This window comes from Engraulis encrasicolus, chromosome 10, assembly GCF_034702125.1.
Source record: "Engraulis encrasicolus isolate BLACKSEA-1 chromosome 10, IST_EnEncr_1.0, whole genome shotgun sequence".
NCBI classification, from domain to species: Eukaryota; Metazoa; Chordata; class Actinopteri; order Clupeiformes; family Engraulidae; genus Engraulis; species Engraulis encrasicolus.
Window position 1 is genome coordinate 20,503,321 of NC_085866.1, and position 13,152 is coordinate 20,516,472.

The following is a 13,152-nucleotide window of genomic DNA, read 5'->3' on the forward strand; positions in this document are numbered from 1 at the left end:
TCCTATAATCAGTTTGTAGAGTATGGTGTGCTCTTATCCGGATTGTTTGTTGGCTTCTTGGGTTTGGGCGCTCTTTAGTCCAAGGTATAGTACTTCCAGGTTCAAAAAATGAACCTTTTTGAACCTGGAATTATCCTGTAATACCTGTCTGATAGTAACACAGCTCTCAGGATTTTCAAACCTTGGGGCGTTTGATGCACCCTAATACGTATTATTATATATAGAGTAGTGAGTGTTGACTGACTTGTTCTCGGGTGAGAAGATGAAGAAGGAGCTGGCGGGGGGCAGGGGCACGGCCTCCTCCTTGAGCTGCAGGTCGGCCATGGGTCTGGGCCGCGCGCTGTCCGGGATCTCCGGCTGGTCCTCCTCATCATCACCTGATAGGACAGGACAAACACATGACATCACATCATAAGACTATTGCACAACTGACGAAAAACAGAGGACACAGGCCTATATACAGACATACATGCATACATACATTACAACTCACATAACTTGAAGACAGGGGCCTTGGTTACATGGGACATTTCATTCTGAATTAAAAGGGTAAACGTTTTGGGGTTTTTTGCATGTGGGGCCTTATTTCTGGAGTAAAACACATGATTCTACACACTCTATTCTAAAACACATCACTCTACACTCTCCATTTAATTCCAAATAGAACTTAATTCCTGCTTGAAAACTTTGTGTAAGCACTTCCCAATTCGGAATTAAAACCACCATGTAAACATAGCCATTGACAATTTATTTATAGAGCACTTAGCAGGACAAAGTCGGGCTCAAGATCCATTAGAGAAAGAGGTCCACATGAATAAAACCATTTTAATTTAATTAATTGTAATCCATGACACAGAACAACATTTTGACCGTTTGTGGCCTTCAACACTTTAAATGGCCGAAATGTGGCATGGATATAAATATATATATATATAATATTTTATATTTTATATAAATAAAATAGAAGGATTTTGTACTGTACAGACAGATCATCTTTCTACTGCAAAGTTATTATCATTACACTGGCCTGACAGTTTTAACATTTGAGTACCGGCACATCAGTTTTGCCACAATAAGAAATTTACTAGTTTTGCTCATTGGATTCATCTACAGAAAACAAGCATCCAGTTTTACCATATATTCCACAAAGCACATGTTGTTACACTGTCTTCATGCAGTCGTAATGACAATGAAATTTAATCTAATTTTAGAAGTAGTCCAATCAACAATAAAGAGGTAACTAGAGCTGTATTAGTCTAGCCAGTGTCCTTGTTGACATTCTGTAGCCCCTGAACAGATCAATCCGAATTGAATTAGATGGGAATCAGATTCTGCTGCCGTTTGCAAAAAGCAGCAGCAATTTTTAGGTTTGCCGAAAGCTCTTTGACAGCCAAAAAACTTGACTAAGGGATTTGAAAGCTCAGTATGTACACCAGAGTACAGCTTGCAGAAGGCCCAAGGGTACTCATCCACCATCCGCCATGGCTTTTTATAGTGGAGCATAACCTTACACCCCATGGCCATCTTAAGAGGCACGCAGCCTTATTTTAAACCCTCCATTCCACTCCAATACTCACATACACATACAGTACACACATACACCGAATAAAATGCAGCCTGTAAATGTCACATTAGCACTCTAAAAAGGGCTGTGTCATCAGTTGTCAAATGCTCAGGGACGAATGGGCTTATATTTACAGTGTAAAGAACATTACGTTACGTTACATTACATTGCAATACATTATAATACAATTCACAGACATTTGTATCTAAAAAAGTCTCATGGTTATTTAGGTACAACGGGACAGTCCCTGGAGCGATGTGAGGGACAGATGCCTTGCTAAAGGGCAGTCCAGCCATTATACAGTATCAGGACAGGATTTGAACCCACAACCAGTGGTGTAGTCTACGTAAAACGCAGACATACGCCGTATACCCACCTCAAAATTTCAGGGATTGCAGTATAGCCACTTATAATTGATTGATCCATTATTTAGGACAGCACAAATATATACGGTACACAGTATATCTATAAAATGCTCAAATATACAGTATACCAACCACAAAAAGTAGACTACACCCCTGCCCACAACCCTCCAAGAACAACACCAACTCTACAACAATTAGGTCACAGTCTCCCCTAGGGCTGTAACGATATTGTATCGAACCGAGAAATCGTGTTACACAGAGTCACGATACTGTATCGTGATACAAAGAGGCAGTATCGTGATACTCCCTTTTAACGTTTTGATACCCATCTGCCCAGAAAACAACCACATGATATGAAGTGATAGTGCTTCCAAGCATCATCATTATTATATAGAAACTTTTAAAAAATATTTGTAGCCTCTTGTAACCTATTCTACCTTTGAACTATCATAGTTTTTATTCATAAAGATTATAATGTTGGCAAACGTAAAATCGAGGGGTGTATCGAACCGTAGGTCATGAATCGTGATACAAACCGAATCGTGAGTTGAGTGTATCGTTACAGCCCTAGTCTCCCCACTTCAAACACATGAATCCCACAGAAGTCTCACAACAACAAATATGGCAACAATTCCAAAATTACAAACTAACTGACGGCAATAGAGAGACAGGGCTAATGACTGTGAAGATTATTAATATCTCTCCAGTTCATTGCAGACAGAGGACTTAACTGGATTACAAATCCTTATGGATGAAAGGTAAAATGCCTTTATCCACCAGAAAGGGAGTCCGGTGATAACTGGGTTAATGTTTTGCAGCAGCCTTCTGCTAGTGAAGGTTGTGTTCAATCTATAATAAGAATTCGAGGACAGCCACGACTGTCTTACGTTAGGACATGTTAAATTTAGCTGATGGAGTAAGTAGGGGGCCAGCTCGACAACCCCAGTAAACTTTGTTGTTATTATTTGTACTATACTGTATTACGATATGATTGTTATAATATATTGGGAACATACACATTTTGCATTTGGTATGGAGAGCTAAGGCTGTCATAATGGAGGCCCCAGTGAAATGAATCTATTCACCCAAAATGATGGATGATCACAAGTTTTAGAAGCATCCAGCTTGGCCTTGCCGAGGCCAATCTGTAGGGCACTCGTCTGCCATGCGGCCGACCCAGGTTCGATTCCCGGCCCGGGTCCTTTGCCGACCCCTCCCCATCTCTCTCCCCATTCGCTTCCTGTCCACCTCTCAAACTGTCCTACCATCAATTAAGTTGTAAAAGACCAAAAAATACATATATCTAAAAGCATCCGGCTTACAACTGTCCTTACCTGGGAAGTCTGCAGTGGGGAAGGGATCCTTCACTTCATTCACATTTGACTCGAATTCATCGATTTTCATCTGAGTGGACAGACAGACACAGTGCAGCAAAGTGGGAACAGGGTAATTATAGACAGCCTTTATTACATGCTTCATTCACCCTCTTAAATAGTATCACGGTATAGAAATCTAAACATCAAAAACCAACAACATGAAAAAAAAAAATCGCAGACCAAAGTAGCCCTCCTCCTCTGCAATGCATTTATTGTCTCCAAATGGACTAGTTTCAAAACAATTTCATAACTCCATTTTAATGTTGATAAGACCATGATAATCTTATCAGACTCAATCAGAATCAACTTGTTAAGTGGTCAAGTATAAGTGTGCCACAGCTGACCCTTCCTCCCTAGGTGAAATCCAACCTTACTAAGGTCAGACGCAGGACAAAAATGCATAAACGACAGATAAGATAAACGTCTGCACACTGAAACTCCAACAATAGGGGTTTAATGAAACAAGTCATGTTTCAACCCTTCCCCTTGCTTGTTTTAACCCATCGACACCTAAGGCAAAAAAGGCTGCTGAATGCCTGAGTCCTTTTTCAAGAAAAGCTGCCCTCAGCCTATAAAAACCTAAACATCTCAGTTTCTGAAGCACATAAAAATATGCACTAAGTTGCATTTAAATGCTAAGTCCCTAATAAGTCATTAGAATGTGTTCATTCGTCTCAAACGCACAGAGATTTTTAATTAAGTTGTCTCAAATCTCATGAGCCTGAATGTTGCGCAATGCTGCTCCAGGCACCAGGGCCAATGTTGCACAACGCAACATCAGGCATCAATGGGTTAATTAACCTGGTTGACGTTCCAGTATGCAGGTATCTACTTCTTCGGGCAGTGGTGTTCCAGGTGGTTAAGGAGCCTGTTCGGCAACCAGAAGGTTTCAGGTTCGAGCCCCGCTCTGTCTGATCCCATCGATGTGTCCTTGAGCAAAATACTAAACGACTAATTGCTCCTGGTGGCAGGGTGGTACCCTGCGTGACAGCCATTGCCACCGGTGTGTGTGAATGTGAGTGTGAATGGGTGAATGTGAGGCTTACAATGTAAAGCGCTTTGAGTGCTTGAAGGAGTGGAAAGGCACTTTATAAATGCAGTCCATTTACCATTTACTTTTTGCTATAATGTACAAAAATGTACAATAATGGACCAACCTTAGCTGTGGTGGCCATTCCTTCCTGAAGTTTGGCCCTCTGCTCAGCCAGCTTCCTGGCCTTCTCCTCCTCACTCCAACCAGCTCTGAGGAAACACAACAGGACATACAGTACAACTTCTGAGTGTCAGCATTAGGGCTGTGCAATATATCGAAAATGTATCAAAATCGCGATATCAAGAGTGGCGATATGCGTATCACGAAAAGGACTTAATAATCACGTAAAACATTTCTGTGCAGTCCAATCACTTGCTGAATGTCAACAAATGCGCAAGAAGCCCGTCATGGCCAAAGTCACGTCCCTCACACAGACTGACAAATTAGTGACAAGAAAAACACTCAGCTATATTTCTAAACATCGTTTAAATATCGTTATGCATGCTGTTATCGAGTATCGATTTTTTTTCTGATATCGTGCAGCCCTAGTCAGCATTGCATCTGGATACTGCTGAGTAATACCAGAGATGACATATGAACAAATACATTTCCATTTAGTACTATGAGCTACACAGTATTCTACCTAGTACAGTAGCACAATATCTGGTAATATTTACATTTAAAATAATTGTCAAATTCTGGCAAGAAATTCTGCAAGAAATGAAAGCTATAATCGTCTTTTATGTACCGGTACGCCTGTTTATGTCTTACTTTTACTAGCTACTCATGTCAGGTGTCTGTCTATCACAGTATACTTTTTGATAACTCTGGTGACAGGTGCAATGCACTGTATTCATTCATTTCCTTTGTGTTTTATTGAAGTGTAGTGTTGGAATGTATATTATCATTATGCATGTGTGGTGCCATGGCCGTTAGCCAGGCCACGCCCTCCTAGTGACGCAACACCTTCGGCGTTGCTTCTAGTCAGGCCAAGAGCCATGTAAATATTGTTTCTGATCTCCCGGAAAAAACGGGAACTCCACCCACTTTGTCGGACACCAGTCAACCAGTAGCAAACCTAGGGAGGCAGATCAACCATGCCATTTGGGAAATGTTAATTGTTATGGTCTTGGTCAGACCAAGTCGATGATAATCAGGCAGACTGGCCGTGGGTTGAATGTCCAAGCTTGTTTGCCTCACCTTAACTTTTTCTTAAGCTCCTTCTCAATTTCCTTCTCGTCCTGGGCTGCTGTCAGGCTCTCTGCCTCTGTCAGGTTGTCAACAGCAATGGCCAGGAAGACGTTCAGAAGGATGACTGCGCACAGAAGGTTACGGAAACAACAAAACTACAACCAGACACTCTGCTCCACATACACAGAAACACACACACTGAGGAGAATGGACATAATCAAGACGTCCTTAACCCGCAGAGCCTATGTTATAATCATACTGTTTTAATGGCTATGTCTTAATCTGTCACTTACAGTAAGGTTCTCTGTAATTTCATAGCAATGTTGTTATGATGTAGTTGAGTATTTTCAGCAAACAGATCCCCAAACACACACACCAACACACAATCAGAGAGCATGCTTAAGCCATACTAATTCGTAAGGATACAGTTTCCACAGATGAAGAGGATGACAAAGTAGATGCTCACGAGGATGCCGGGGAAAGTGGGTCCTCCATGAGACATGATGCCGTCGTACATAATAGCATCCCAGTCCTCACCTGTCAGGACCTAATAGCACACAACAACCAGAATTAAAATATTACATACTGGTAATTAATATTACATAATATTACAATATAATTATAGGCATGAGGGCATCCCTCGCCCTCACCCTTCACATCCTGAAAACAAACAACCAACATTATAATTATTACATAAAATATTATAATTTATATACAAGATGGCATCCCAGTCCTGACCAGTCATGACCTGCAAAACACAGCATACGGTATCATTTTGAGAAAGAGACCACAAAGATCACATTACCTCCTGACATGACAAGGATCATATGTCAAGGTGTGAAAAGGCAAAAGAGTGGTGTAGTCTACAGGTCAACTCTCCAGAGATAATTGACTTCCGATTCCCACATCAGAATTATAACTACAGAAGTCTTTTAGTGGGAGACACTAGTTGTCTTCAACCACCTAGAGCAGGGGTGTCAAACATACGGCCGCGGGCCGCATCCGGCCCGCAGGAGGGTTCCATCCGGCCCGGATGTAAAAAAAAAAAAAAAAAAAAATTTTTTTTTTTTTTGGAAACAACCGAGATGCGCAATTACGGCCCTCGGGGCAAAATCGAAACCTGCATGACATTAACCCAATGGTCCCTCTGTTACACTGTATATATGTAGTAAAGTGCACATCACACTTCTATTATAAATAGTGAATTTGTACTGTAACAGGCATTTCATAAAGCTCATATATTATAGACCTCATATATAGAGATAAAATGTTAATACTTCTTATTCGTATTGTATTGGTATTGGTTGTAATTAAATAATAAATATAAATGGATTTGTATTGGTTCCTATTAAGCTCAAACTGGAAACGGGATGTTAGAATGCGTGAAAATGCAGGAAATTACATATAAGAAAGACCCCCTACCAAAATGAACTGTCCCATATTTAATTAATTGACGGTTGCCAATAAATGAATGAAGTCAAGGAAATTTTGCATAGGATTATCAGTATTGCATTGCTTTCTACATATTCAACACACTTAAAACGTGATAGTACTGAACACTAATCCTCTGCTTTACGTTTTTTTTTTTTTTTTTGCGATGATGTTACTAATGCGGCCCGCTTGAGGTCCCCATGGGTTGTATGCGGCCCCCGGACCAAAATGAGTTTGACACCCCTGACCTAGAGGAAGTCCAGTTGCCTACAGTACAAACTAGACTCTTTTGACAAAGATGACCAGGGTTGTGTCCCTCCCCAAAGGGCCCCCTCATACTTAAGTACTACTTGGGCTTCAAGTGGTATTGTGCCATTTTTTTAAATACTGTAAGTTAATTTTACAACTCCCTTTGAGTTAAATGATTGAGTTGCACCTTTCTTTTGTATTTACAGTCATTCTCTGAGTCTGGCAGTGCAAACTTTACCTCCAAGCTAGCAATTAACATTGAATCCTATGACCTAACTGTTAGCTGTTCTCATAGGATTCAAGGTTAATTGCTAGCTTGGATATAGAATTTGCATTGGCATAGTCAATGAATGGCTGAAATTACAGAAGAAAGGTACACGGTACCTCAATCATTTAACTCAAGGGAAGGTGTTAAATTAACTTATCTTAAAAAATGGCACAATATCACTTTACGTACAACTTAAAAGAGTTTTTGGGATGAATGAGAATCTCACACAGTACAGTAGAAGTGTAAATCAGATGCAAATACCTGGAAGACGCTGATGAGTGCCTGCGGGAAGTTGTTGAAGTTGCTGCGTCTCAGCACTCCGTCGGGGAAGTTGAACTTGCCTCCGAACACCTGCATGCCGATGAGCGAGAAGATGACGATGAAGATGAAGAGCAGGAGGAGGAGGCAGGCTATGGAGCGCACCGAGTTCAGCAGCGAGGCAATCAGGTTACTCAACGACGACCAGTTCCTGGAGGAGGTGAGGTGACACACGTCAAAAGATCAGCGCTGATTACATGTAAACGTTATATAACAATAATATGCCGGGGGCACTGTGACGCAGCGCGCAAAGACCCAAACATTTGGGCTTGCATTGCCCACGGGCCGGCCGGGGTCATTTCCCGACCCTGCCCCATCTCTCTCTCCCTGTCATTTCCTGTCTACTCTCACACTGTCCTATCATAATAAAGACCAAATGCCCAAAGGGTGCAAGGAACATCTTCTTGGAGCTTGGGGATGTTTCATTCATGCTATGCATACATGCTAGTCAAGCTGCTTGGAAGAGGAATGAATCAGCTTTCAAGCTCAGAGAAGATGTTCAGTTGCTTACACCTCAAGCCTTTAAATAACAATATCACCTGGGTGAGTGACAATCTTCACAGATACTACATGCAACTTCTGTCTTGTGGCTACCCCTACCAGAGCAGAATACCCTCTTATCATGGGCGGTTCTAAGCAGGGGCCAGGGTGAGCCAGGGCCCCTGTAGATTTCCTCCTGGCCCCTGTTGTGGCCCCTGTGCTGAACTGCCAATGACCACGACATGATATACATTTTTTGCCAATGTATGTGCCCCCCTGAAAAAATAATGGCCCCACCTCAGCCCCCCTGGCAACCGCCCCTGCCTCTTATGTGTTTAATTAACGTATTATAGTAGCAGCAGCGAGCTTGGCTTACTTGGTGATTTTAAGCAGCCGCAACAGTCGCATACACCTCAAGACCGAGACGCCGAGTGGGGTCATGTCCCCCGCGGCGATGAGGATGACCTCCAGCAGGCCCACCACCACCACGAAGAAGTCCACGCGGTTCAGGACGGACATGAAGTACGGCATCACCCCGAACGCATACATCTTCATGATCATCTCGATGGTGAACAGCGCCAGGAAGATCCTGTTGGCCACGTCTAGGATGAAGAGAGAGAGGTTGAATTAGTTGAGGCCCAAATTACTGTATCTCCTCAAAGCTATGGAAGGAAACTGTCTGCCTAATAATATTCTAACTTGACTTGACTTGACTTGAAAGCTTTAATGTCCTTAAAAAGGCAGTTTGTTTTACAGCACAGCAGAATCACATAAAAACACATAGGCCTACAATAAAAAAAAATGTTGGAATAAAGCCTATTAAATAATAGAATATAGACAGAATATACTGTATACTACTAAATATTACATATTAAAGAAAATAACATATTGAGTTTTAGACATTTTTACTAATAAACCCTAGTTTACATTTTCCATTATTATAGCTTGACAATCAATTGGCAGTCATGGGTAAGCGGTTACGGAGTCAGGCTTGTAGCCAAGGCCAAGCATTGCCGGTTCAATTCCTGACCTGCCAGGTTGGTGGTGGGCGTAATTAACCAGTGCTCTACCCCATCCTCCTCCATGAATGAGGTGCCCTGAGCATGGTACCGTTCCCCAACACTGCTCCTTTTGGGTGTCATTTGAGGCTGCCCCCTTGCACCGGTGAGTTGTGCACAGGAAGCACTGTGTGCTGTGGAATGCTGAGTCCAAGTGACAGTGGGAGTTTCGCAGGTGGGCTTTCACTTTCAAAGACGTACAGTACATTTACATGATTTAGTGGTTTACAGTACTATGTAAAGTGAATGTACCTTGTGTGAGTGTGAGTGTGTCAGACTGGTGGTGGTGCTCCGTTGCAATGGCCAGAGTGTTGAGGAAGACGATGAGGATCACCAGCCAGTTGAACATCCTCTTCTTCACCACCATCTTACACTTGCAACGCAACACCCGATTCCAGCGGCGAGCCAGGCGACTGCACAACGGGACAGAGTAGAATGAGCTTGTGTCCATGATGTCATTGTTATAACATTTATACTGTATACTCTCAGAATTAATCATCAAGATTTTGTAAGTGGTAGTAGTAGTATGCTTGGTCAAGGGGACCTACGTAGATCTGGTCAAGACTCTGTCGCAAAGGGAGGGCCGATGCCACTGCTACAACCAACGATAATGGTTATTATCAATAAAAAACATCAGCTTGTATTGCTGTATATAAGTGTTGCGTATGTAACACTTTTCTTCAGTTATGTTGTACAGAACTGAAGCAATTTGTACTGTAAATTGACAAATCAATTGTTTTATCAATTGATTTGTCAACTTGCAATTTGCAAGTACGACCACTTACTTTATGGAAAAACTCGGAGCACTTGTCATTTAGCGGTCACACTGTGGTCATTGGCGCACACTTACTAGTAGTAGAGTATACGATTCAATCCTTCCATCTCAAACAGGCTGTCGGTTTCGGAGCCATCCTCTTTCAAAGGAAGCAGAGCTAACATGAAGAACATGGAGAAGAGCGACTCGTTAACGCACCTTGATGCAATAAGTTATATGGATAGTGTGGCGGTATTACCGTTATAAATACCTTGCCCCTCAACGAATTCTCCGTGCGTTATCCACTCCATGTAACCCTTCAGGTCCTCGTCCATCTGCTGCCTCTCTCTGAGCTTCTGGAACTCGCCCCTGGACCTTGACTTCTCACGCTCCTTAGAGAACTCACTAGAGAGGAAAAGTAGCACCGAGAAGCCTGTGAAGAGTCGTACTTACGGTATCCAGGGGCCTATACTAACACGCTGGTTCAGGAGTAAACCAGGTTAATTAAAGAAGTAAATCGAAGAGCCTGGAGTAACAATAGAAGAGCCTGGAGTAAGAAAATGAGGACTCCAGGCTCTTCTATTAGATGATTCACCTCTTAACTTAACCTGGTTTACTCCTGAACCAGTTTCCCAGTATACCCCCCAGGTGACATTGTTCAAAACGTTCAGCTGAAGAGCAATGAAGCTTCTTGGTTGAGGAGTGAAACGCCTTTCAAGCTCCAGTTGCTCACGGCTGAACTCTACTTTGGAAGTATCGAAAAGGTGGGATGAGTACTTGAAAAATTGATGACTGAATGGTTCAATCAATCAATCAATCAATCAATCAATCAATCAATCAATCAATCAATCAATCAATCAATCAATCAATCAATCAATCAATCAATCACACACACAGTAAAAACACCAGTGTCAATATGCCTCTTGAAGACTTGAAATTAACTTCAGTCAGATAACATTTGGTCCCACAAAAAATATATCGTTTTAATATTACTCTTTGGTAAGTGTAACATTTTCAGAGTTAATTCTATTTAATAATGTGTAAAACATTAGCTGCTGTAGAGTTGAAATGACACCGGACAGCCACAGAATTTTACCCTGCCTTTCAACATGTTGGAGTAGTGGTGTTAGAGACTCTCCACAGTGTTGCAAATTCTCCAGTTACTCTACATAAAAGATACTGTATATAAACATTGACACCCCAATTTACTGTGCAATCAATCGATCAATCGATCAATCGATCAATCAACCAATCAATCAATCAATCAATCAATCAATCAATCAATCAATCAATCAACCAACCAACCAACCAATCAATCAATCAATCAATCAATCAATCAATCAATCAATTAGTTCATTCATCCATTTGGAAAATCATTTCTAAAATGCCCATACCCACTGAGGACTCCAAGGGTGAGGTTAAGCATGAAGAAAGAGCCCAGAAGAATGAGACTGACGAAATAGATCCAGGCCCAGCTCTTGCCAATAGCATCATTGACCTGTAACATGACAACAGTTGTTAATGTAACGTGTAGAGAGAGAGAAAGGAAAGGTTGCTTCTGTGGGCAATAACATAAAACTTCAGGTGTTCATTAGTGTCCAGAAGAGCGAATATTGAGTGTAAGAGAGTAGATTCAAAGCAATCTGACTTATTATTTAATTGATTGCAAAATTAATCAAAATGTGTAGGCGTACAGTTAAGTGAAAAGTGTGCCACTTGTACACAGTATATTTCCTCTGGTGCACCTTAAAACATTTAAATCAAGTCTGTCGTAATGTGAAAATATTTCCGTATGTGTTGATAAGCAATGTTTACCAGTCCAGACTAGGTTGCAATATAACTTACCCAGTAGAGCACATTGGTCCAGCTCTCGGTGGTGATGCACTGGAAGACGGTGAGCATGGCGAAGCCAAAGTTGTCGAAGTGTGTGATGCCGTAGTTGGGTCCCGGCCAGTCTCCTCGGCACTCTGTCCCGTTGATGAGGCAGCGACGCCCGTGACCTGCCTGGGCACAGGGGGCAGGCATCGCCCCCTCCGGAGTCGCATAGATATCTATGATGATGGACAAAGGACCATTGAAAGAAAGGGAGGAATTGAAAAGGATTTCCAAGATGAAAAAAAAAACACTTTTGTGTGAATGCAGAAATCAAGATGAATTGGCCAAGTAGCCAATAAGCAAAGAGACAGGTTGGTAGGTAAGGGGCAAAAGGGGGAGGACGCTCGTGACGATGACGTAAACTCCTGCGCCATGTTGCTGTTGAGTAACTGTCGGCGATTGGGTGAGAGCTGTCCAATCATTTCAAACTAGAACTGAGTGCAAACTTCCCACTTCCTGCAATCGTGTCAAATCAAACAACCCCCCAGACCATAAATACGAAATGAAATGGTAGTATTATGGGATGATCAGGACCAGGCTAGCACTCTCTGTCCACTCACCTGTTCCTGTGTAGTAGCAGGTCTTGTGCATCTTGCACTTGAAGAGCTCCAGGCCCATGAGAGCGTAGATGGTCACCACCAGGAAGACCAGCAGGGCCACGTGGAACAGGGGCAGCATGGAGAGGATGATGGAGTTCATCACCACATGCAGACCTGTAGAGAAGAGTAGAGTAGAGTAGAGTAGAGTAGAGTAGAGTAGAGTAGAGTAGAGTAAAGTAACATAGTTTAGAGGGGCAGCATGGAGAGGATGATGGAGTTCATCACCACATGCAGACCTGAGAGAAGGTGTGTGTGTGTGTGGGGGGGGGGACCTGGGGAGGAACAGTGCTTGGCTGGAAAGGCCAATAATGTGCTGTGATAGGATGGTATGGCCAATAGTGTGCTGTGATTGGATGGAAAGGCCAATAGTGTGCTGTGATTGGATGGGGTGGCCAGTGGTATGCTATGATTGGCTGTAATGTCTTACTGGGGACACCGGTGATGAGTCGTAGCGGCCGTAGGACCCTGAAGGCTCTGAGAGCTTTCATGTCGAAGCCGCCTCCCTTCTCCACATGAATCCCACTCAGCAGGTTGATGGTGTCCACGATGAAAGTGAAGAGACTGAGGGGATAGCAAATGAATGGCGGTTTA

At 42.5% G+C, this 13,152-nt stretch overlaps 1 protein-coding gene across 1 annotated transcript in view; it reads right to left on the minus strand.

Moving 5' to 3' along the window:
* Positions 1–13,152, minus strand: part of LOC134456803 (dihydropyridine-sensitive L-type skeletal muscle calcium channel subunit alpha-1-like) — a 44,974-nt gene that overhangs the window by 19,396 nt on the left and 12,426 nt on the right. Inside the window, exons 4-17 of the mRNA XM_063208359.1 lie at positions 12,989–13,122; positions 12,523–12,675; positions 11,933–12,138; positions 11,482–11,585; positions 10,359–10,492; positions 10,184–10,265; positions 9,586–9,746; positions 8,652–8,877; positions 7,739–7,946; positions 5,956–6,076; positions 5,539–5,653; positions 4,463–4,547; positions 3,264–3,333; positions 245–377 (exon numbers count right to left, since the gene is read on the minus strand). Coding sequence (XP_063064429.1) covers positions 245–377; positions 3,264–3,333; positions 4,463–4,547; positions 5,539–5,653; positions 5,956–6,076; positions 7,739–7,946; positions 8,652–8,877; positions 9,586–9,746; positions 10,184–10,265; positions 10,359–10,492; positions 11,482–11,585; positions 11,933–12,138; positions 12,523–12,675; positions 12,989–13,122 — 1,932 coding nt within the window. The remainder of the gene's footprint in view (positions 1–244; positions 378–3,263; positions 3,334–4,462; positions 4,548–5,538; positions 5,654–5,955; positions 6,077–7,738; positions 7,947–8,651; positions 8,878–9,585; positions 9,747–10,183; positions 10,266–10,358; positions 10,493–11,481; positions 11,586–11,932; positions 12,139–12,522; positions 12,676–12,988; positions 13,123–13,152) is intronic.